Source organism: Cyberlindnera jadinii (assembly GCF_001661405.1).
Source record: "Cyberlindnera jadinii NRRL Y-1542 unplaced genomic scaffold CYBJAscaffold_2, whole genome shotgun sequence".
Lineage (NCBI taxonomy): Eukaryota > Fungi > Ascomycota > Saccharomycetes > Phaffomycetales > Wickerhamomycetaceae > Williopsis > Williopsis jadinii.
In genome coordinates, this window is record NW_017963653.1 from 925,570 (window position 1) to 947,966 (window position 22,397).

Here is a 22,397-nt window from a genome sequence, read left to right on the forward strand (position 1 = left end):
CGGGAATTGTTCAATTGGGCGAAAAGAAAAGATCACGAAAACCCACCACAAACGCTGCACAGGGTAACTGAATCTCCACTTTCCACATTAGAGTTGTTGTTGTGTACAATTTATCCTCGGGTTGTTTTAAGGCTTTTTATCTCCACACCCCCACAAAGTTCTTACTCCTTTTTTTCAGCTTGAACTCCTTCTTTCATTTATATATAATGCTTTCAAGAGTAGCAAGGGCAAACAGTATAAGACAACTCAGTGCATCAAGAGTTTCTGCAATGGTGTCATATTCCACAACCACAGTTCCACCTCAGGAGGAAGACGATGTTATTTTTGAGAACTATAACGCTGCCAGAGTAATTACGCTCAACAGAGCTAAGAAGCTCAACTCTTTGAACACCAGCATGCTGACCAAGATTTATCCACGTATGGTTGAATACTCAAAGTCTGACTTGACAAAGGTGATCATTCAAAAGTCGAACGGTAGAGCTTTCTGTGCTGGTGGTGACGTTGCAGAGTGTGCCAATGCCAACATAGCTGGAGAGCCGGCCAAGAGTGTTGAGTTTTTTCAGAAGGAGTACTCTCTGAATTACCTATACTCGGGATATCCAAAGCCAGTTGTTTCGTTGACCCATGGCATCACAATGGGTGGTGGTGTTGGTCTTTCTGTCCATACACCATTTAGAATTGCCACTGAAACCACCAGGTGGGCAATGCCAGAGATGGACATTGGTTATTTCCCGGATGTTGGAACCACATTTGCATTGAATAAAGTTGTTCCAAGTTCATTTGGATGGTACTTGGCCCTTACTGGTGAAAGCATCTTTGGGTGGGACGCCTACTTTGTAGGCTTGGCTACCCATTATGTGCCTTCTCATAGATTGCCAGAGCTCATCAAGGCATTATCCACGGTTTCCTATTCCAATGCTGACCCATTCACCGTTGTCAACAACGTTATCGAAGATTTCACGGAGTCCTTGCCACAAGGTTACAAGTTCAAGTATTCTGTCGAACAATTACAATTGCTCGAAAAGGTGTTCCACGAGTCTGCTACGATTGAGTCTATCTTTGAAGATTTAGAGAAGGCAAACACGGAATTTTCATTGGCAACATTGGAAACCTTGAAGAAGAAATCACCACTATCTTTAAAGGTTGCTCTTGAGTTGCTCCAACGTGGATCACAATCTAATATCCATGAGGCTTTGACCAATGAGCTTCATGCTGCAAAGCAATTCATGAAGGACTCTGACTTCAACGAAGGTGTCTCTGCAAAACTCATTAGAAAATCTAAGGAAATTCCAAACTGGAAACACAAGTCTCCATCTGAGGTCACGGTCAAGGAGATCCTTCCATTTTTGAAGTCCGATGCCAGCTTACAATTGGATAACCATTTCAACTTGACCTTTACCGAGTATCCACACAACTTTGGTCTTCCAAAGGAATCAGAGATTCGTTCTTTCATTGATGGCGCGGATGGTGTCCTTGAGAAGGGCACAGTAACAAAGCAAAATGTCTTTGATCATTTCACTACCCATCCAAAGTATGCGCACAAATCAGGAATCATTGAGTACTTGAACTTGGTGTTGAGTACAAGAGTTGACTCGGTTGATCAAAAGTTGAAGTGGAAGTTATAATCGTCATTTGAGCAGTTTGTACATAGAGATTTAAATAAATCATTATATTGACATATATATCTATATATATACTCATCAATCGTTAGTTCTCTCTATTATATCCTTGACCGAGGGTTCTAACTCTGAAAACTCAGTGCTGATCTTTTGCGCCAACACGTCCCGTAGTTGTCTCATTGCAACCATTTTGCCTCTCAAGTATTGATTTGATTTCCTCGTTGCTTCCACAAACTCTCTAGTGTACACGTCAGGATTTCTTCCATCTTCAATGTATTGTACTACATCCAGAGGTATTTGAACGTTGTCCAATGCAGTCAGATTTGACCTTTGAAGCTTTTCCAAGTTTTCCACAGTGGAGTTCATCACAATAGCTAACCCGTCACGGGAGCTCTCTGTGCCTTGGAAATCATGAACTTGTACCAATAACTCGGTTGTGATATCAGTGAGGTTGTGTAATATGTTCTTTGCCGATTCTATAGCTTCATCTGTATTTGTTGACGCCATTGTTGTGTCTGCTTGCTTCTGTCTTAAGCAGTGTTCAACATTATGTCCTTGGGGTTTTTTTGCTGTGTATTAGAGTAGTGCGCGATCCAGATGCATTTTGAATATATATGGAATCCAGATCTTGGTATATCTGTATTAGGAAGTCAAGATATTTAATACAGCCACAACTAGCCACAGTTTAGCCACAGTTTAGCCACATGGAAAAAATTTGGCGTAATTCACGTGAAGTGAAGTAAACCTTATTCAATGGAAGAGAGTTAGATTGTATTTCTCTTCTGTCGAAGGATAGAAAAAAAATTTTATTCTCTCTCTCATACTTTCTCACATATCGTATCGTTGTAGTTGTCACTGGTTTATGGTATTGAATAGACGTTGACTGCATTCACCACACTTTAACTGACAACATCTTGCTTCTGTGCCTCACATCTACACCTACATACCGATATAATTACACCAAACACGAGATGACAACGACAGAAGTGCAGCTTTCAAAGACCCAGATTAAAACCAAAAGCGTCAAGACGTATGACATCAAGGGTAAAGTGATACTTACACAAGAACATTTGGATCATCTCAACTCAAAGTTAGCAGATTTATCCCCAGAACAGATTCTACAATGGGCCACGATAACTTTCCCGAATCTGTACCAAACCACTGCATTCGGTCTATCCGGATTAGTAACGATTGACATGCTAGCACAGATGGGTAAGAACACAGAGCTGATCTTTATCGATACGCTTCATCATTTCCCACAAACCCTTGAACTTGTTGAGAATGTCAAAGAGAGATATCCACAGAATAAAGTAAACGTTTACAAGCCGATGAAGGCCGCCACGGAGTTGGAGTTCGAAAAGGTGTACGGCGAGCAGCTCTGGGAGACAAACGAGGACATGTACGACTTCCTTGTCAAAGTCGAACCTGCACAGAGAGCATACAAAGAGTTGGACGTTGTTGCCGTCTTCACCGGTAGAAGACGGTCACAAGGAGGAGCCAGAGACAAACTCCAAATATTGGAGATTGACGAGGCCTCAAACATTATAAAGATTAACCCAATGGCCAACTGGAGCTTCGACCAGGTCCTTTCGTACATCAAGCAGAACAACGTCCCGTACAACGAACTCTTAGACCTGGGTTATAGATCAGTGGGAGATTACCACTCAACTGCTCCAGTTGCCGAAGGTGAAGACGAGAGATCGGGAAGGTGGAAAGGTCGTGTCAAGTCAGAATGTGGAATCCATCAAACTTCAAAGTTCGCACAGTACTTGAACTCGTTAGTTGAGACCAAAGAGTAAGACAAGTCAAATCAATAAACTATTTATTCCAACCGTTCGTAAATAAACAATACAAGCATCTACACGTATGACTTCAACTTGCCGCCAATGTTCAAAACCTTGTTATAAAACTCCCGGTTCCCAAAGAGAAAAAGGATCCAAAAATAAATTTCATTGTTTACACACAATTTTTAGCCGCCCGTTCTGGAATAAAACTTCGCGTTTTTAAGCAAAAATCCCACCAAATTTCAACAGGGGGCGCAGAAAAGAAAAAAAAAAGCCAAAAAAAAACATGACGCCCACAGAAACAGAGAACGAGAGAAAAAAAAAACAAAAAACTACCACATAAGCAAAAACGATAAACAAATCAAGAAAAAGGGAATACAACTTTTAACTTTCATCAATTGAAATCATCAACTTCAGAGACAAAAAAGGAAGAAAAGAGTGAGTAGATGAACTTGGTTACGGCCATTTGTTTGTGTTATGCTTAACGAACAACTTGGCTCAAAAAGGCACGATTGGGGAGAAGAAATGAGACCTTGCGTTTGGGATTTGAATGTGGATTTTGCCCGTGTGTTTACTCCTTGAAATGTTGTTGTTGTTGTTGATGTGTGTGTATGGGTCTCTTGAACTTTAATGCTCATATGAGATTCAAAGAAACGGCTTGACGGCCCATTCAACTGATCATCTCTTGGTGGGCTGTCTCAGCCTCCTACTGTGTTCGGTTGCTATTTTGCCTTTCTTTTTTGTATTATGGGTGTGTTGATTGTTTTGATCTCTAGTTTCAGGGTGGCTGCTTTCCCTCAAGATTTTGATTTTGAAATCGAATTTTTTAGGGATGGTTATTGGGTCAACTGAAAACCACCAAAGGTTGTCAATGCTCTATTAAGCATGACTTTCTACATCTGGACAGAGGTCTTAACATTGACGCGTTTGGTTCGATACCTTTTCTGTCTCTAACCAAAAAGAAGCAAGTCAAGAAAGGCATCACGCGTATGATTCAGTCGACTTTAGCCTTCTGGTTTTTGTTTGAAACACAATGGCGTTCATCAAATTCCATCGTTTATACACATTCACCTCAAACTTCTTTTCAAGTGCCGTGCTTTTTTGTTGTGTTTTCGTTTCCTTTGCTGTTAACATACTAACCCATTCATAAGAGACACATCTCGAGTTTGGTTTTCTCCATTGAAGGTTTTCTTGTTATTTTTTTGTCCATTTCAATTCTACAGATTCAACCTTTCCATTACGATCAAAAGGTAAAGATTCACCCAGAACATTGAACTAAAGGAGTTTATCTTATTTTTTCCTGTTCTTGACTTCCTTTGATATATCTTAGAGTCGTCTTCATTTCCCAACATACGGTGATACAGCACACAAGCACATATATACATATCCGTAATGTCTCAACTTCCAACTGATATCAGAAGAAAGCTCGTCATTGTCGGTGACGGTGCATGTGGTAAGACATGTTTATTGATTGTCTTTTCAAAGGGTACCTTCCCAGAGATTTATGTTCCAACCGTTTTTGATAACTACGTCGCAGATGTTGACTTGGATGGTCGTAGAGTCGAGTTGGCCCTTTGGGATACTGCTGGTCAAGAAGACTACGATAGACTCAGACCTCTTTCCTATCCAGACACAAACGTTGTTTTGATTTGTTTTTCAGTGGATCTTCCAGAATCTTTGGCTAACGTTCAAGAGAAGTGGATCTCAGAGGTTCTGCATTTCTGTCATGGTGTTCCAATCATCTTGGTTGGTTGTAAGGTTGATTTAAGAGACGATCCTGCAACTATCCAAAGATTGAGAGATGACAACTTGGCTCCAGTGTCCGCTGCTGAAGGTCAAGATGTTGCTGATAAAATTGGCGCCATCAAATACATTGAGTGTTCTGCAAAGAAGAACTACAACGTTGATGAAGTGTTCAAGGCTGCAACAAGAGCTTCTTTGATGACCAAGGAGAAACCAAGTAAGAAGAAGAAATGTGTCATTTTGTAATCATTACTTGCTCCCATCATCTTTTAATGCTTATTGATGTGTTTATTATTTGTCGTCTAGCTACTTTACTTAACTTTTTTTTTCTTTATGTATGCTCTTTCACCGATCTACAGACTATGTACTTCACTATGAATATTTTATTGCCAGACTTTGCTTCAAAACAACCTCACGGTGCACTGTATGTCTTGTGTACAATACAGTTCAAACGTTAATTCTTTCAAGTGATTGTTTTAAAATGGCATAAGATCAGTGTTTTAAAGCTCATCAGTAACGGCAATTATTATACTGCCTATTGGGCTCATCCATGGTGCTGGTCGTCTCGTGTAATATGTTCAGAGGATCAGCGCACCACTCAAGGGGTTAGATCTTATGCGCTTTATGCCATCTCCCATTACATGGTCACACAGGATAGCAAGCTACAACTGCAAATTTAGCTACATCACATGCGTTTATATCACTATGAAACTCTCTACAATGTACAGTCTGTTGTGCGGATGATGAGGTGATTTATAGTTGGATTTCTTGCCAGTACGTTGTGGTGGTTTTGTTCTAGTGACGTTTAACCAAGGCTACGAACGAACAAATGCACATCAGTCAAATATTTGCACTACAGCAAGGACTTCTAACTGTACACAACCCTGAGTATCACATAAGCGGCAACAATCATAGAACAAATCTTGACACCCGAATAAGAAAAGACATGCTGCATGATACATACGAAACATTCTCGTTGAACATGTCTCAAGAGTTTATATATCATGTAATTCTAATGTTAAAACTGTGACTGAAGGCTTAATGCATATTAAGGACTCCAGAGTACAGATTTCACGCACATTATAAGCCAGGATCCTAAAAACATAGATCTTCATGATAAGCTAATGTTCTACTTTACACGTCGTATTAATCATGAAACCTCAAATTATTTTGACCTTTGTGGGTCCAATGTCTGTCAAACATACAGTAAACTGAAGATTATATGGTAATCATATGCCATTGGGAGTAACGATTCTGATAGCTGTTTGGAAGATATAACCCATTATTTGGTGATGTATGCATGTAAGATAACATTCTTTACATCGTTACGAGTGGATAGACGGCACTACAATACCGTTTCCCTTGATTTCCATTGAAGAGAAACCATATTGGATATGTCAAAAGGGTAATTTGCCCATTCATTTCACTGTGGTGTGAATCACTAAATGGGTACTACGGCATGAAACAACAACATTTCATTTTAATGCAATGTCTTGAGGGTAAGTGACCTGACTCTATAGATATTGGTTTCGAAACTTGTGATTAGAAGCAAATAACATCATATTTCCCAGATATTCTCAACAGCACATTCTCTTTGTTCAACTGGTTGGCATATTGTGGCACTCATGGTGACATAACGACTTACTCGTATATATTTAGCAACAAAACGATGATGGTTTTAGATGCAAAGATAGCTCGCAACATAGGCCTTTCAACGAAGCAGCACCTACAAATACTCAGTTTGCCGTGCAACACAGATTTCCTAAAGGATTTACGACGTCGAACCGTGATATTGTACGTGATTCTGTACGTGAAATATAAGGCTTGGAATGCAGTATCTACATTTTCGATGTACATCGTGCAACTCCTAGTTTCGAAAACTTTGATCCACACGCCCTGGCAAAGATAGTAGAGCAGGCTGCGTTGGAACTTGGCCTCTGAGAAAGAACCGACAGGAATACATTAAACTCTGAGCGGAAATATATGTAGCTGGTGCTTCAATGGCTTTGGCCAGTTGAATCAGGTAACTGATAAGGTAAAAGTTCTAGGGGATCTCTATATGGATGGGTGATCAATTCACACATAGCGCTGTGTAGCTATGCTCAAACGCTTATAGATTATCAGCTTCACAGCTCTAGAGATATTTGTTGCGCCTGGCTCTATGTATCAAGACGCACCATGGGATGCACATTTCAGCCTCAACAATTAAGCTTTCTCAAGTGATGTGAGGAGAAGCACAACTTACTACAAAGTTTAAACGCACCTTGAACTTCAATCATCGGGATTTGCTGAGACAGACAGTTCACTCCAAGATGCTATGTAATGTCATTCACATCCAGATGTTGGAGAAAGACACAAGGAGCACTTCAAAAGATCTAACAAGTGCTTTCAAAATGGTGCGCGGTATGTGCAGCTTCAGCTGTGCGACACATACCATTAGATCTCTGGGAGTTTTGCAAATTAACTTACGGCTTGGATTCCCTAAGTGGTACCTACCTCAAATTAAAATCTAGATGATGTTTAAGCATGCTTGCATACATTGCACAACCTCGAGAGCAAATAAGTTATCCTGATCAAAAATTTGGCAGACTGGCTTCATGATATCTTCAAACAGTTAAACTGATCGTTGCTCAGTGATATGTACATGCATATCCGTACGGATGTGATTCACTAGGACGTAAACAAAAGTGCCTCAAATTCAATGTATATGAATCACTTGAGCCTGAATTATTGATTTTCCCTACACATATATCCGAGTGCGCGTTTTCCCTAAAGGTCTTCGTTTTTGGTACCGATGGTGGCAGATGTGTCCAAGCTTCTACATTCCAGGCAGACCAAATTCTCTTAAAAACTTCGCCCTAATCATAATTCATTTGCAAACAAGATGTCGTCATTCTGGAGGTAACTAAGCCTCAATTAACTTAGAAAAGTCTAATATAGTTAGTGCACAGTACGCATACATCTGTACGGTTGTCTCTATGTAGAATACCTAACGTTATTGCGAGATCAAAATAGCTAAATATTATTTTCTGTGAACAAAGCTTTACTCTGAAGAACAAGTGCTTGTATCAATTGAAAGATATCTTAATAATTTTAACGCTAGTACACACACTGCACTGCCATGTAATGTGTCATTTCAGTTGGTGTTCCTCGTACTTTTTATACAATGAACAAATATATTTGATGGTGATTATAATTTAAATCATTACCAATGTATATGGTTCATCGCGTACAAGCTCCATAATCACATTCTGTGAAGCCTGCTTAGATAAAATGTATGGTACCCCATATGTGCATTTTCTTCTCTTTCCTAAGTGTTCACGCAGATCATTGCTGTATACATGATACAGATAACTTCTGTCGGATAAGCTTGCTTTGGTACCGGAGAACTTCGCCATGGGGTGTTAAATGTTGCCCAAAACTGATAAATCGTGTCGACTGATGAAGATGTTAGGGTGATCTGATTCTCTTGCTATATGTATCTACTTTACTAAATCTATAAAAAGAACAACCGACCGTGGCAAAAAAATAAGCTAATTTTCAAAATGTAATCTACGTGGAGATAAAGCTGTAATATTTCACTTTAGTTCAGGAAGGCTTGCCACTTAGGATCTTAGCCGTCATCTAATGGTGGTAACTGAGCGTTTATGTTTTCCGTATAATTCACAGATACGATGAAAGATAGACTGTTTGTGATATTACGCATACGCAATCCTTAGAGGACCAGTGGTTGATTAATTTTATTATTATTCCTGCATCCTTTGAATAAGTTCTCTGTACGTTGTGGACCAGTATATCGTATATGTATATCTATGTAAAACTCCACATACAAGGAATACCAGGCAGCCAACTCTTCCGGTGATCATTAGGTGTGCCTTTTTGCAGCACAGAATGTACCGTTACTTTGGGGGTAATATTGGCTAATCACTGCTAAACGCTGGGTTAGGGCTGGGGCCGCCAGAAAACTAATGAACAGACGAGCACAGCAGAAGTATTATCAGTAGGAATGTCCTAACACATATATAAGTATCGCTATGATAACAGTCGATTGAAAGAAGTTCTAGAACGTACGATCAGTAAGATTCATGTTGTATCCACAATCATCCTTCCCTCAAGGCGTGGAAAAAAAGGCGGAGATATATTCTCTAGTGAAACGTAGATCCTCGTTTCTGGTAGAAAGCTGCCTGGAAGAAGATCAATGCTTGGAAGTGTTGTAATCACAGATCCAACTCAAGTTATATTTGAACCCACTTATGGTCAATAGTTAAGAAGTAATCATTTTCATTGTCAGTCGCTCTTCTGACTATGGGTTCACACTTATATTATAAGGTTTGCCCTGGCTGTCATAAACGCTGGATCGAATTTTCTCAACATTTCTATGCTCCCTAGTCTTAACTGTAGAAGATTTTGAGATGGGCCTCGAATTATGACTGCAGATTGCACATGTGGGACGACATTTTCATTGATTAAATATTTAATGCAAACATTACATACAATCCTAAAGTATGAATAAGGACATACAATGCGGACATTAGAACCTGAAACCAAGCATCGGGTTCTCCAATTACAGCTGTCGACACCATCCACTTCCAGTGTATCGTCTATTGAACTCATAGTGCTCGTGTGGCTCCACTGACGGTTCTTACCAAGGGGTCACTGATATCTGTTACACTTGTGATACTTTCTCCGTGTCATTCAATTCGTTGCCTACTTTTCTGTTAATTCCAAGCACGGTTGTACTAGGAACTAATAGTACGAATTGAACAAATGAGACCTGTTAAAAGACATCATCGATCCTGGTAATCACACATCTTCAAAATGAGCGCCAGAGAACGTGCAGATTAGGAGCAGGAAATAGAGTTGCACCTTACATTGCTTACAGACTTACACTAAGGAAATCCCCTAGCAGTGGTTTTATATGGAAAACGTTCCAAAGCTTAAACTTCTCTACATGGATATTTTCTACGCCAATATTTGTATGGTGTGAGACAATTTTATTTTTTTTCTCCCGTGATTGATTCAAGGGTTAAGAGTTAGCAGAAACTTGGCAACCCCTTGCGCAATTGAATGAGAAACAGTGGTATACCTCTATTATTCCTTACCTATCGTGTATTGAGTTCGTCTATGCAAAAGAAGTGACAAAGTTACAACACATTTAACGTATGATTGTAATGGAGGGCTATTTGAACTTCACCAGCATGATGGCTGACGAGCTGGAAAACACCGTAAGGAATGGTTTAGGGGCGAAAACTTTTACTGAGAGGCAAATGTGCGCAAAACCGTTGTAAAATGCGTACAGATGTAAGCTGTAGCATATGTATACATATTAGGGGGTGCCAAACGCATCATGTAGCTGCATGATATGTATCAGTATGTGTACTTATGCGAACTATAAGATTAAAGTTGCTCTTATATGTAGATGATCACTTTGTATACCGCCCAAAAGTACTTCAGGATTGCATGTTGTTGCAGTATCAGCCTTATTGAAGTTTCCACGTTTTTCTTGAAGTTTAACTGGAAATCAATCCCGCCGCTATGGAAATTCCACTCTGTTTCTCAGTGCAAAAACGGTCATTAGCAAGTTGGGCATTGGGTTTCACCTCACCACGGACAAATTCTCAGGGATTAAAGGCCCAGTATTTTAACCTCGTCGTATACATGTACGTTTTCCTCATTCCTAATAAACCATGTTATCTGCTGATTTACAATTGATCGTTCGATCCTTATTGAAGAGCATAGCTGAATCTTGTTGGGTCGAAGAAGCCGGCTGATAAGTGATACATAAGCATACGTTTGGCGTTTGAGGTTGTGAACTCTCCACTCGCTTCTCCCCTAGCTCTGTGATATATATAGAGTACCACGACCACATATGTAGTATGTACAACCTAACGTACTTTACGTATGTAACCTTGGCTTAATGAAACACCCCAGTACGTACTAGGAAAAGCAATTTGGGAAATTTCCAGCGAGGTACTACTGCATCCTTTAAAGGCAAACGTAGCCAACCACAAACCAGACCCTTTTTATCTTCGATTTCAATCACCACCCCAGGTTAAATGGTGAACTGCCTCAAATCATATGCTTCCCGTGTTAAAATACTCACTGTTCTGTGATGTGTCGTTCCTTCTTTTTAGCCTTTTTTGCCTTCTCTCTCCTTATTCTTTCTTTTTCTCGTTTGCACTGTTTTACCTGTACAGCTGGGTGTGTAAAAGGTCTTCAAAATTCATAATGCTATGCACAGTTGAAGCAAACGTGCTGCATGACGTACGTTGTTGGGTAGTAAACTCTAATTCCATGGAGCAGCTTCTTTGATTTTTTCCCTTCCCGTCGAAGGCCAAAATAACAGCCTTCACGTCACACACAAAAAATTAGACGATGTTGAAAAATTATCAGGCTTTTTCCATTCTATTCCCTTCGTACAATCTTTCACCCCTCGGTTAACAATAGCAGGCATCTTTAAACAAACTGATTAAGAAAGGTTGTTAATCACCTTGGAGCTGATTAGAAGCCAGTGTGAGATATTTCCCGTGAGTTTGGGGGAAAATTCAAAAGAAAGAGAAGGGGAGCGACCTCAAAGAAAGATCCAATTGTCAAAATCTTTGTTCTGAAAAAATATCAAAAACACACACAGAGAGGTCAAACTACATTGAAAATCCAACTACTTTAGAAAGCAAGGATTTCCAACCCATAGTACGGTATTTATCTGTGACGAAATTACGAATCTAGAGATTGTTTCTTTGCAATATTCGGACGCCCCTTGGACCCAACGGTTTTACAAGGAATATTCTATACAGCCAATCTGGACATTTTCCTGTGTGTCTGTCCTTTTTTTTGTTAGTGGAAGACTGGTGAAACATTTAAAGTGGCAGCATTGTACTTTGTGGGCGGAGACGGTTTCTGATATCTGATATCACGTTAACATTCAACGATACTTTTATTTACATTCCATTTTGATTGAGGTCGGTTATTTGACAACTTTTTGATTTGGAGTTGCAGAAGTGGACGTTATCTCACACCCTTTTGAAGCATCAGTGCAACTGTTTGGACAAAGAGATCTGGAACAAAGGTGTGCGTGGCTTTTTTCTTCGGATAGTAATATAGATAAGGGGAAGAGGTCATCATACAAGAGTGAAAACACATTGATTGCTGTTAATCATGGATAAACAGAATACAAAGGTCTCTGACATTAAGCAATCACCCATGACTTTGAACACTCCGCAGCCCACACGAAAGGCTGCATTCGTCCACAAGCTATATGCAATGCTATCAGATCCTTCCCTTTCATCACTGATATGGTGGTGTGATGCAGATGGTGTCTTTGCGCTGGTACCTTGTACTGAATTTGCCAATGCTTTGACAAGTTATTTCAAGCATGGTAATGTCTCAAGTTTTGTACGGCAACTACACATGTATGGGTTTCATAAGGTTTTTGACGAGGAGTCGCCTAGAGGAGATGAAATAGTGTGGGAGTTTAAACATTCAACAGGATTATTCAGAAAGGGAGACGAAGCAAATTTAGGAAATATAAAGAGACGTTCTTCTAATAAGACTGTACCCGATGAGGACACTAGATGGACAACAGCTCAACCAATACAAGGTGTTCATTATGGTCTACAGCAACAAGGGATGTACTACGTGGGCTATCCATATCAACACGTCTACACTCAACAAACACACCAAGTTGGTCCGCAAGGCCTGCAACCTGTATACCAAATACCACCGCCACCGCCACCGCCTCATCATGCTCATCCTCAGGGGGTCCCAGTTGGTCCTCATGGTCAAGTACAACTGTTGCCACCAAGGCCACAGCAACAGCAGCAGCAGCAGCAGCAGCAGCAACGCCAACAGCAACAGCAACGCCAACAGCCGCAACATCAACAGCCACAACATCAACAGCCACAACATCAACCACCTGCTATACCTCAACCCACACAGACCACAGTACCATCAGCATTGCCACAGACGCAGACAACACCTCAGCAGTATCTACCACGGGAAGTTGCCCAACAAAAGGATACCATACCTAGTCGTAACTTGTCAGTTTCAATCCCACCTGAAAAGGTTGATGTTCCTGTACAGAGTCAGAGTCGTAAATCTCAACAAGGTCGCTCTTTAGAACGACCAATTGAACTCTTGAACCCTGATACAAGACATCAAACAAGTGAAATTCTACCTAAACTGGCGCCAACTTCTTATTCACAACCACCATTGTTTAAAGATTACATCAACTCACGTGCAACCAAGTTAAATGGGATCAGTGAATCATGGACAGACCGGAAATCATCAATCCATTTTTGGGAATCATCGGGTGCAACAAGACAGCGTTCTATATTTGTTGATCCTCTTGCACCTGTTACCTCGACGACAACGTCAACAGGACCTGCTGATACAACACCACAGTTGAGACCAGGCTCGTTACCAAGCTTGTACAATGCGCTTCCCCAGAACTCTTTAGGTTCTCCAATGACTTACCGCCGTAACGAATCCTTGCCAACACATTTAAACCCACCACATAGGAGTTCTCTGTTGAAGACACCTCCTAGATCTGTTCCTAATGATTCACCATCGGTTCAAACAGCTTGTGCACCACAATACCAAATACGTCCATCGTTGATTGAGTACAACAACTCCAATTTTGGCAATCCTGACTATCCGCACAGTTCACTCTCATCACAATCAACTATGTACTCCCATCAATCTTCGATATCTTCATTGTCTTCGAGAAACTCGCAGGGAAGTGTGACTCAGTACGTTCCATCGTCGATAAACTCACTGCTATCACCCTCGATTTCGAGCGAAATGAATACAAGGTCGAGTTCGATGTCTATGAGTACAGTCACAGAACGTTCTTCCAAGGTTGCAGTGAGCTCACTGCTGGAGAGTCCAAAATCTACAAGAGATGGTGAAAATACTTTACCTGCTAGTGCAAATCATGAACCAATGTTTAAGAAACCAAAGCACCAGTATTAGTGGCTCACGGTTATGAAGGATGTCTAATTGTTTTCATGTCATTTACTTCCAGCTCCAATGGTTGGAAGTCTTGTTCTTGTTGGTTTATGTTTAATTGCAAAGTATCATGAAACATCCATCCACGCTACGCACCAGTTGAATACGATCCGTGTATGGTTCATATATATTCATTCTTTGATGTTTGATGTTTTTCCCCAGTACTTCTGTTTGTTTGTGAAACGCTATTGTTTTTGTATATGTCTTTGTTACGCTTATTTATGACCCAATTGTTTGATATTTCTAGATCCAAAATCACCCTAATCATATAGCACATGTGTATTCATTACCTGTTACTTGATTCTCAGGTTCAGTGGCATTGTACGCTGCTCATAACGCTTGGATAGTACAAGAACAGTCATGGTATGACTGTCATTTATCTAGGAAAGACTTGTAGCCCTTCTTCTTATTGGACCTCACTACAACTTCTTCATCCGAACTGTCACTAGAGTCTTCCTGGTGCCCCTTGGAATGGCCATGTGGTTTAGCCTTCTTCACAGGCTGACGATCAGCCAGTCTAGTGCTTTTCGACCGCTGAGCACTCCTACTGCTATTTCTCATCTGATTCCTCAACGCATGGAGTGCCCTTGATGAACCCTTGTGTATCGCGCCCTTGTGATCCACACCCTTCACAGTCTTGGACTTGACACCGGTGGCTATAAATTCACCTATTGTACTCTGTCCATCCAGCGACAGTCCCTTGCCTTCTAACAGTATCGGCAGGTCTAGAAAGTCCTCAGATGACTCTTGCTTATTAGAACCATCACCATCAGCTGCATCCGACGATAGCCCAAGCCATCCAGCAGCAGCGTTTCTCGACTCGCCTAGAGCAACTTGGAACTTGGCCTGTATCTCCTGTTTCTTCTTGATCTCCTGTACCCTTGACATGGCGGTAAACGGCCTCCTAAACACACCCAACAGGTAATAAGTAGCACCATTTTGTGTGTAATAAAAGACACTGCGATGCACTAAAAAAGTTTATACGCAATTTCTGGTGTTTGGGTGTTCTTGTTGTGGCCCGTAACCATTTTGAACCCCCCCCAGCACCCCTTTTTTCTGTATGTGCTGCGTGTGTACAATTTTGTATTCAAGTTCCCTTCAACTCTGTAAGAGACGGATTTTGAAGCGTGAAGAGAAACATATTACTTAAAAGACACTGGATGGAGACGTTAGATCCGGGAACTGCTGTCCGTGTTGGTCAGCATACCGTGGAGGTAGCAGGGTACTTAGCAGAAGGTTAGTATGCACACATTCGGAACATTCCAATTCTGGGGTCTTTGTTCTTTTTGGAGCCGGACCAAGGCAGCCTTTTGATTGGAGAGTCTGTGCCATTGTCTTGTTTGTCATATATCAGGTCAATGTCCTGATGGAGCAATACTGACATAGCCAATGTGCTTGTAGGTGGATTTGCCCGTATATACACAGTGAAGCTGAAACCAGATGATAAACCAGCGTGTCTGAAAAGGGTTATTGTGAAGGAGAAATCGGATCTAAACCAATTGAGGAATGAAGTTGATACTATGAAGAGGCTAACGGCGTGTCCATACATCGTTCGCTATTACGACTCAAACGCTGAAAAGTTGGCAGACGGTACTTATGAAGTGCTTGTGCTGATGGAACTGTGCTCAAGCGGTTCCCTGTTGGACTACATGAATGCCAACATCAAGACAAAATTGGACGTTGGTAGAATTACAAAGATAATGTACCAGATAACAACGGCACTTGATTACATGCACTCAAAGAATCTGATCCACAGGGACCTGAAGATTGAGAATGTATTGCGAGATTCTAACGGCGTCTTCAAACTGGCTGACTTTGGTTCAGCGAGTTCCTTCATGCCACCTCCGAAGAATCAGGAGGAAGTTCAAATGGTTGCGGCTGATATCATCCGGAATACCACCCCTCAGTATAGAGCCCCAGAAATGATCGATCTGTACAAGAGCTTACCAATTGACAATAAATCAGACATGTGGGCATTGGGTGTCTTCCTCTACAAGCTGATGTACTACACAACACCTTTCGAAAGTCAAGGTGAATTGGCTATATTACACGGTTACTTCCAATTTCCCGAGACCATGCAATACCCTTCAAGGTTAAAGAATTTGGTGATTATTATGTTACAAGTGAATCCAATCATAAGACCTAACGCTTACCAGGTGTTGTACGAGATATGTGATATGATGGGAGTCCCTGTCCCAATTGAAGACCATTATGGACTGGGTCGATATGAATTCTCTGTCTACGAAAAATATCAAAAACATGTTCAAAGAGTTCAACAAGAGCAGTTGGAATTGGAACAGAGATATCTCATGAGAAGACATCAAGAGCAAAATACGGGACTGAAAGTTGAACCTCAGGTGCATCCAGATGAACCTAATGATTCATTACAGGTTCCAAATCAATACCCAAATCAGATTCCAAGCCAAATTCCAAGTGTCCAACCTGTTACAAATTCTGTACCAAATGGTGTGCCAAGTGCACAATCTGTTCCAAAGTCTGTGTCAAATACTTGTAAGAAGTCATCATCAACTGAAACAACAAAAGAGCTTGAGCCTCCAATGGGAGAAGGCAAGTCTTTTGAGTCTGACGCTTTTGTCCCATTACCAATGCCACCTAACAAAGTTGGTACAGTGGATGACGGCATTAGGTTTTCTGATATTCAACCTCAGGAACTATCACAGTCTTCCAAATCAAGTGTTCGTAATCTGCCTTTGGATAGAGAAGAAGAAAGCAGTTCTGACTCTGATTTGGAAAACGTTGAAGATAGATTCCCAGATCTGGATCAGTTGGATGCACTGGATGATATGGGTCAAGGTGTGGATAAAGATTACATATCAACAACTCTGTTGGCAGCAAAGAGTGACAAATTGAACATAAAAGGTGGACAAACAAAGGAACGGTCAAATATGGCTGCTGAGCATGGTGATACTGAACCATCTGGACCTAGTGATATCTCAATCAAGTTATCAAAGACGGAAGCATGGACGATTAGCGAAAAAGAAACAAATAACAAGGAGGGCCATGACAAGCATGATGATACTGATGCTGACGTTGATGTTTTCCTCAAGAGTCCGGTTGCAACAACTATCACACCGGCATCGAACGATTTGAATCCCACAAAGGGTGATCACTCTGAGAGCAATGCTTCCGTGTTACCAGAACTATCAGTGAAATCACCAGACGTGGAAAGCTCTAAAATCGAAAGACCTTCTCTTATTCCTAAGAACTCGTTTGATCAACTATTTGACTTTGAAGATTCTTCAGCAGCTCAACAAACACCAAGGGAGGCTTCATTATCTCGTAACCCATTCCCAACTGGTAGAAACCCATTCCCAGTGAAGACTAATCTAAGCACATTGGACGTTAAGAAGCCGGTTCTTCCACAAGCCTCTGGTGGAAATCCTTGGGCACAATATACTCAAAGTGCATATCAGTCACAAGCGTCATTTAGTTCTAAGGCACCATCGATCAACCAAGGTACAACGGTTCCATATGTACAACCACCTTTGCGCCAAGCACTTCCACAGATGCCACCAGCACCACAACAGCGAAAGCATCAAATGACCATGCAGGTTCCTGTTCAGGTTCCTGTTCAGGTTCCTGTTCAACAACTCCAACCGCATGTTGCACTGCATGTTCCCCCACAAGGGTCCAGAACGCCCCAATCACAGGCTCGTATACCACAGTCATCGGTCCAGATGACGAAAGCCGATTCCACAGCTCTATCCCCTACACTTCTTGCATCACACCAGGGGAATCTTATCGATATGGATACGAACAATGTGAAGGAGAATAGACCAAAGTTGAACTTGGAGTTGCTGGACCTCGATATCACTGGTAAAAGTTCCACTTCACGGTTAACAGTGGATGAGACCGGAGACGATGGTGATAGCTTAAAAGTGGAAGTGGTGCCAGTTCGTGGACCAAAGCCTACAAGATCTCCAAGGACCTCTACTGAGTTGCAGAGACTAAAATTCACTATGGAGGAGCTCGATTTGGATGATTCACAATCACCTCCAAGCAGTAGAAACTCGCTGAGTATGAAAAGAAATGTTTCCAAACAGGAGAATCGTAAGTCATGGTTCAAATAACAGAGGCTGGGAGTGAGGATCTCGTAATTTGTGCATATCTCAATAGAGGAAATCGTTTTTAATGGTTATAATAACCCGTAGATGATAGTGATGTATGACTTATCGGAAAATAGATGTCGGAATTTTCCGACCTCTCTCGTTTCCAGAATTGCGACATGGGAATAGGGGCTCGCGCGCGTAAAACTGGTTTATTTACTTTCATTTACAACATCTTTGATGCTTCTACTTTCGACGCTTAGCGTAAGAAGCTCTTTGATAAGTAATTGTCGTGTGTTTTCCTCCGCTTGTTACGCTCATTCACTTTCGATAGCTGTTGCGTGTGTGTGTGTGTTGTTTCCTCCAACTTATTTGCTGCACTGAATTGTTGATTCAACTGCTTGTCGTCTTCCCATATACCTCTTGAAAGTAGATTCGCACTGATGGCTGGAACATTTGAATACTATCCAACGAACGAGGAACGCAACAAGAACTCGTACTTCCTCGTTGCAACACTTAGACACGTTTTTGAAAAGTTATACTGGATGTACTATATCCATCTTCCCTACTACCTCATGGAGTCACAAGATGCATTTGTACTACATTTGTTCTTCCTCACGTTATTCAGTCTATGTATCTATGCGGTGTTCTCCTATTTGCCACATTCATTAGTGGTCTGGTTCACAAGAAGCTATTACTATCTAACGGGTGATGATTTCAAAAAAGTGCTCATACATTATGGGTTTAACGCATAGTTCCACGTCAACATATCACAGGCACCATTTGAACTTAAGAAATGAGCCACCGTGGGTGGCACCACTGTACAAGTGTTATTAGCTTTCTACTGCAAAAATACGCAATTCCCATCAATAATCACTTGGTTTCTAGTCTTGAATTTAACCAGTAGACAGCTTAACACGTAGTGAAATTTTGGTGATGCGACATTGGCGAAAATTTTAAGTGTATACCAAACATCGCATCCGAGAAGCTCGCCATTTTAAGAGAAAGAAGAAGAAGAAGTACCCCCAAGAAAAGATGCTTTCATTCTGTCCGAATTGTTCCAATATGCTTCTGGTGAGTTCTCGTACATGGGAATCATTCAAGGTTCTTTCACTAACGGAGGGTTTATAGATATCAACAGCTGACAGTGGAATCCACAGACTAACATGTCCCACATGTCCATATGAATTCCCTATAGCAGGTGTAGAGATATTTGATCGTAAGGAGCTACCCCGTAAACAGATCGATGATGTGTTGGGAGGTGATGGTGCTTGGGAAAATGTGGATCAAACAGCAGCACAGTGTCCTATTGATAGTTGTGGTAACGATAAGGCATACTTCTTTCAATTACAGATTAGATCGGCAGATGAACCAATGACAACTTTCTACAAATGTACCAAGTGTGGCCATCAATGGAGAGAAAACTGAGCATGGTTTCATTCCTGTGCGTTTACATGTATACTATCTATAAAAATATGTATTATATCAATTAATCTGGGCCATTATGGAGCACTTGGAGATGGGTTACCAAAGAAAAGGATTACAGCTCTCATCTGGCTTGACTAGACTCTCAACACTAAACAATAGTAGCACTCCAAGCTGTTCTTCTTGATATTCTTTGGGTGAACCATTTGTGGTAGGTCTTGTAAGCTTCTCTATGACTCAGCTAAAGCGTTCAGTTTACCGTCTTTCTCAATGTGTAACGATCTCTAATGAGTTTGTAAGGCTAAGACCCAGGTTTTACCTCTATACAGTTAGCGTTATACGGCGAGATAAACAAACAAATCGCCCATGTCATGTCATATTCACCCATTAACGAATCACTAAAACCATTATTCTTGTTTCTAGTGTTGAACGGTTGTAGAAGATGATATTGAACATTATTCTTCACCTGGTAGTGGTTCATGTCATATAAGAGTTCATCATAATATCAAACTATGACGCAAGCAATCCATATGTCTATATTTGTAAGGATTTTCATTGAAAAACCTATTCCTAGATGCTGGGGTCCTAAATACGTCTGATGCTTTCAGATTCTCGTCACTTTAATTAGAAGCCAATTGAGACTTCGAACCATGTTTGATGTACACGCCGCTGTTTTAAGCCTCTGTTGGTTAAGCCCATACATCTCCTCAAATTCTAACCATATAAGCATGTCAAAAGTGTCAATCAAACTCATACTCAGTGATCTGATAACTCTGTACCACCATGGCACATATACCTTCAAGGTTAAACGTCAATAGGAACTTGAAGCACTGGTGTATAAGAAAGAGACCCCATCTGTAACACACCTCCATCTTTAGGTAGTGGAGACTCCTTCCATTCCATTCTAGCACTTAAAGAATGCCACTGGATTCTATGATCATTTGAATCCTTCTTCACGAACATTGGATTTGCATTAGAAATACCTGACCTGACACTTGCATCGACTGTCCAACTGCTCCTATACACACGTTTGGTTCTTATCTCAATATCCGCTTCAGAACATACCAGTACGCCGGCTGATACCACTTACACAACCTCATAAACCTCATTAAACGTACCGACACTGTCGTATCGTCGTTGGAAAAGTGCTTAACCACCTGCTCCCTGTACGCATATCATCTATGACACATACTGAACAAGATCTTGACTCTCATGCAAACACCATGATTCTACAACAATGGGTTGTAACTACTACAGCTTTACCCATTGATAAAGTTAGACCAGACATTTCCTACTAACCGGCAAGGGAAATCGGCCTCTATTTATACGCTGTTCTCTGCGTGTGTTTTTAACCTCATCGTCATCTCTTTTGGGCTTTAGAATACACCGTGTACAACGAACAAAAACCACAGTGTTTACATCATCAACAACCAAAAAAATATACATAAAAAAACATACAAGAACACATCCACAAAATCAATTCTTAAGACGGCGTTTGAAAACAATAAACAAATCGACAACTAAATGCTTCTCCAATCACGTTTAACTCGTCCAGTTTTGAGCTCCTTAAGAGCAACCAAGGCCACAGCGCTACGTTTCCAAAGCACCATCAAAGAGGTTGAGAATTTGCAAAAGTTCAGAGAACTCATCGACAGTCCAAAGCTTACAATTACTGATTTCTACGCCACATGGTGTGGGCCTTGTAAGGCGATCTCACCAGTTTTGGAGAAGTTCAACCAGGAGTACACGGATGTTCAATTTTTGAAAGTTGACGTTGATCAGGCCCAGGATATTGCCATGGAGTATGGCATCACTGCCATGCCAACGTTTGTGCTCTTCAAGGATAACGATGCCCTTGGTAAGATCGTTGGTGCCAACCCTTCGGCTTTGAAGAAGGCAATCGAAGAGTACAAATGATCACACAATGGGTGTATGAATACATATAAGGAAATAGGTATATCCATCGGCATGTATACGTTTTATATACAAGATATTCTCGTCTTCTGTAGAGAAAAGGAGAGAGAAGGAAGGAATAAAACGGTGGCTAAAAAGCATTCAGCAAACATTATTGCAAGTATAATAGTAATCATTTGTCATTTCAAGTCATTCCAATGTGTTGATCGGTTGTCTGTTATCAATATATAGCGGGCATTGAACATGTCCCATGCTTTTTGTCAAGACTGATTTCATCCAAAGAGTTTATCCCTTTTGATAATTTCATAACGTTCGTTAATCTCATTTGTAAAAGTATCATTATCCATTTGTAAAGTTTCCATATCAACGTCATAATCTCTGCTCCAGTTGATACGAGGGCATTTTATACAACTTCCTGTGTATTCAATTTCCCTTAGGTAGTCCCTATTGGTGTTGATCAACGACACCACTTCTTTAACGTCTGAAACTGTACGGATACAACGTTTCAAGTTCACAAGTTCCTTCATATCCCGTTGTATTTGAAGAGATCTACTCTTCAACAAATCTAATGAACTCTTAAGTGAGATATAATCAACGTTATCATCCAGAGGTGAACTTTGGAAGTTTATCAGCTTCTCGCTCTTTGAAATTTTCCCCAGATCAATAGCAGATGAAGCATTAGCATCATGAGACAACTCCAGCTTGGACTTCTTATGGACAACTAAACTGTCATCGTCCTGGTTGTCGTGTCTATGCGTCTTCTTATCGTTCGGCACGTTAAACTGTGACGGCATTGGAACGACTAAACTGGTCATGTCTTCACTTCTTGGTTGGACTTT

The 22,397-nt window shown here is 40.9% G+C and overlaps 11 protein-coding genes across 11 annotated transcripts; 8 read left to right on the forward strand and 3 right to left on the reverse strand.

Moving 5' to 3' along the window:
• The first annotated feature begins 25 nt into the window (after window positions 1-25).
• Window positions 26-1,678, forward strand: EHD3 (mitochondrial 37S ribosomal protein mS47). Its single transcript, XM_020214422.1, has one exon. It carries the CDS (start codon window positions 207-209, stop codon window positions 1,623-1,625), a length of 1,419 nt encoding a protein of 472 aa, XP_020072573.1. The 5' UTR covers window positions 26-206; the 3' UTR covers window positions 1,626-1,678.
• Window positions 1,679-1,700: 22 nt separating this feature from the next.
• NUT2 (mediator complex subunit NUT2) lies at window positions 1,701-2,126 on the reverse strand (the record flags this gene model as incomplete). Its single annotated transcript, XM_020216222.1, has 1 exon — window positions 1,701-2,126. One exon carries the CDS (start codon window positions 2,124-2,126, stop codon window positions 1,701-1,703), a length of 426 nt encoding a protein of 141 aa, XP_020072574.1.
• A 315-nt stretch (window positions 2,127-2,441) lies between these two features.
• Window positions 2,442-3,551, forward strand: MET16 (phosphoadenylyl-sulfate reductase (thioredoxin)). Its single transcript, XM_020214423.1, has one exon. The coding sequence runs from the start codon at window positions 2,591-2,593 to the stop codon at window positions 3,416-3,418; it is 828 nt and encodes a 275-aa protein (XP_020072575.1). The 5' UTR covers window positions 2,442-2,590; the 3' UTR covers window positions 3,419-3,551.
• A 1,244-nt stretch (window positions 3,552-4,795) lies between these two features.
• On the forward strand, window positions 4,796-5,392 carry RHO1 (Rho family GTPase RHO1; the record flags this gene model as incomplete). The annotated part of the gene is made up of 1 exon (XM_020216808.1): window positions 4,796-5,392. One exon carries the CDS (start codon window positions 4,796-4,798, stop codon window positions 5,390-5,392), a length of 597 nt encoding a protein of 198 aa, XP_020072576.1.
• Window positions 5,393-11,802: 6,410 nt separating this feature from the next.
• On the forward strand, window positions 11,803-14,288 carry CYBJADRAFT_49332 (heat shock factor family protein). Its single transcript, XM_020217732.1, has 3 exons — window positions 11,803-12,105; window positions 12,261-13,671; window positions 14,010-14,288. Exons 2-3 carry the CDS (start codon window positions 12,302-12,304, stop codon window positions 14,050-14,052), a joined length of 1,413 nt encoding a protein of 470 aa, XP_020072577.1. The 5' UTR covers window positions 11,803-12,105; window positions 12,261-12,301; the 3' UTR covers window positions 14,053-14,288.
• A 236-nt stretch (window positions 14,289-14,524) lies between these two features.
• On the reverse strand, window positions 14,525-15,040 carry NOP19 (Nop19p; the record flags this gene model as incomplete). The annotated part of the gene is made up of 1 exon (XM_020217062.1): window positions 14,525-15,040. One exon carries the CDS (start codon window positions 15,038-15,040, stop codon window positions 14,525-14,527), a length of 516 nt encoding a protein of 171 aa, XP_020072578.1.
• A 233-nt stretch (window positions 15,041-15,273) lies between these two features.
• On the forward strand, window positions 15,274-16,465 carry CYBJADRAFT_193340 (kinase-like protein; the record flags this gene model as incomplete). The annotated part of the gene is made up of 3 exons (XM_020217475.1): window positions 15,274-15,388; window positions 15,554-16,372; window positions 16,422-16,465. Exons 1-3 carry the CDS (start codon window positions 15,313-15,315, stop codon window positions 16,463-16,465), a joined length of 939 nt encoding a protein of 312 aa, XP_020072579.1. The 5' UTR covers window positions 15,274-15,312.
• A 2,197-nt stretch (window positions 16,466-18,662) lies between these two features.
• Window positions 18,663-18,974, forward strand: TSC3 (Tsc3p; the record flags this gene model as incomplete). Its single annotated transcript, XM_020216223.1, has 1 exon — window positions 18,663-18,974. The coding sequence occupies one exon, from the start codon at window positions 18,663-18,665 to the stop codon at window positions 18,972-18,974; it is 312 nt and encodes a 103-aa protein (XP_020072580.1).
• A 249-nt stretch (window positions 18,975-19,223) lies between these two features.
• RPC11 (DNA-directed RNA polymerase III core subunit RPC11) lies at window positions 19,224-19,833 on the forward strand. The gene is made up of 2 exons (XM_020214424.1): window positions 19,224-19,293; window positions 19,351-19,833. The coding sequence occupies exons 1-2, from the start codon at window positions 19,285-19,287 to the stop codon at window positions 19,645-19,647; spliced, it is 306 nt and encodes a 101-aa protein (XP_020072581.1). The 5' UTR covers window positions 19,224-19,284; the 3' UTR covers window positions 19,648-19,833.
• Window positions 19,834-21,113: 1,280 nt separating this feature from the next.
• Window positions 21,114-21,703, forward strand: TRX3 (Trx3p). The gene has a single exon (XM_020214425.1). The coding sequence runs from the start codon at window positions 21,169-21,171 to the stop codon at window positions 21,559-21,561; it is 393 nt and encodes a 130-aa protein (XP_020072582.1). The 5' UTR covers window positions 21,114-21,168; the 3' UTR covers window positions 21,562-21,703.
• A 127-nt stretch (window positions 21,704-21,830) lies between these two features.
• Window positions 21,831-22,373, reverse strand: AHC2 (Ahc2p; the record flags this gene model as incomplete). Its single annotated transcript, XM_020216224.1, has 1 exon — window positions 21,831-22,373. One exon carries the CDS (start codon window positions 22,371-22,373, stop codon window positions 21,831-21,833), a length of 543 nt encoding a protein of 180 aa, XP_020072583.1.
• Between the last annotated feature and the right edge of the window lie 24 nt (window positions 22,374-22,397).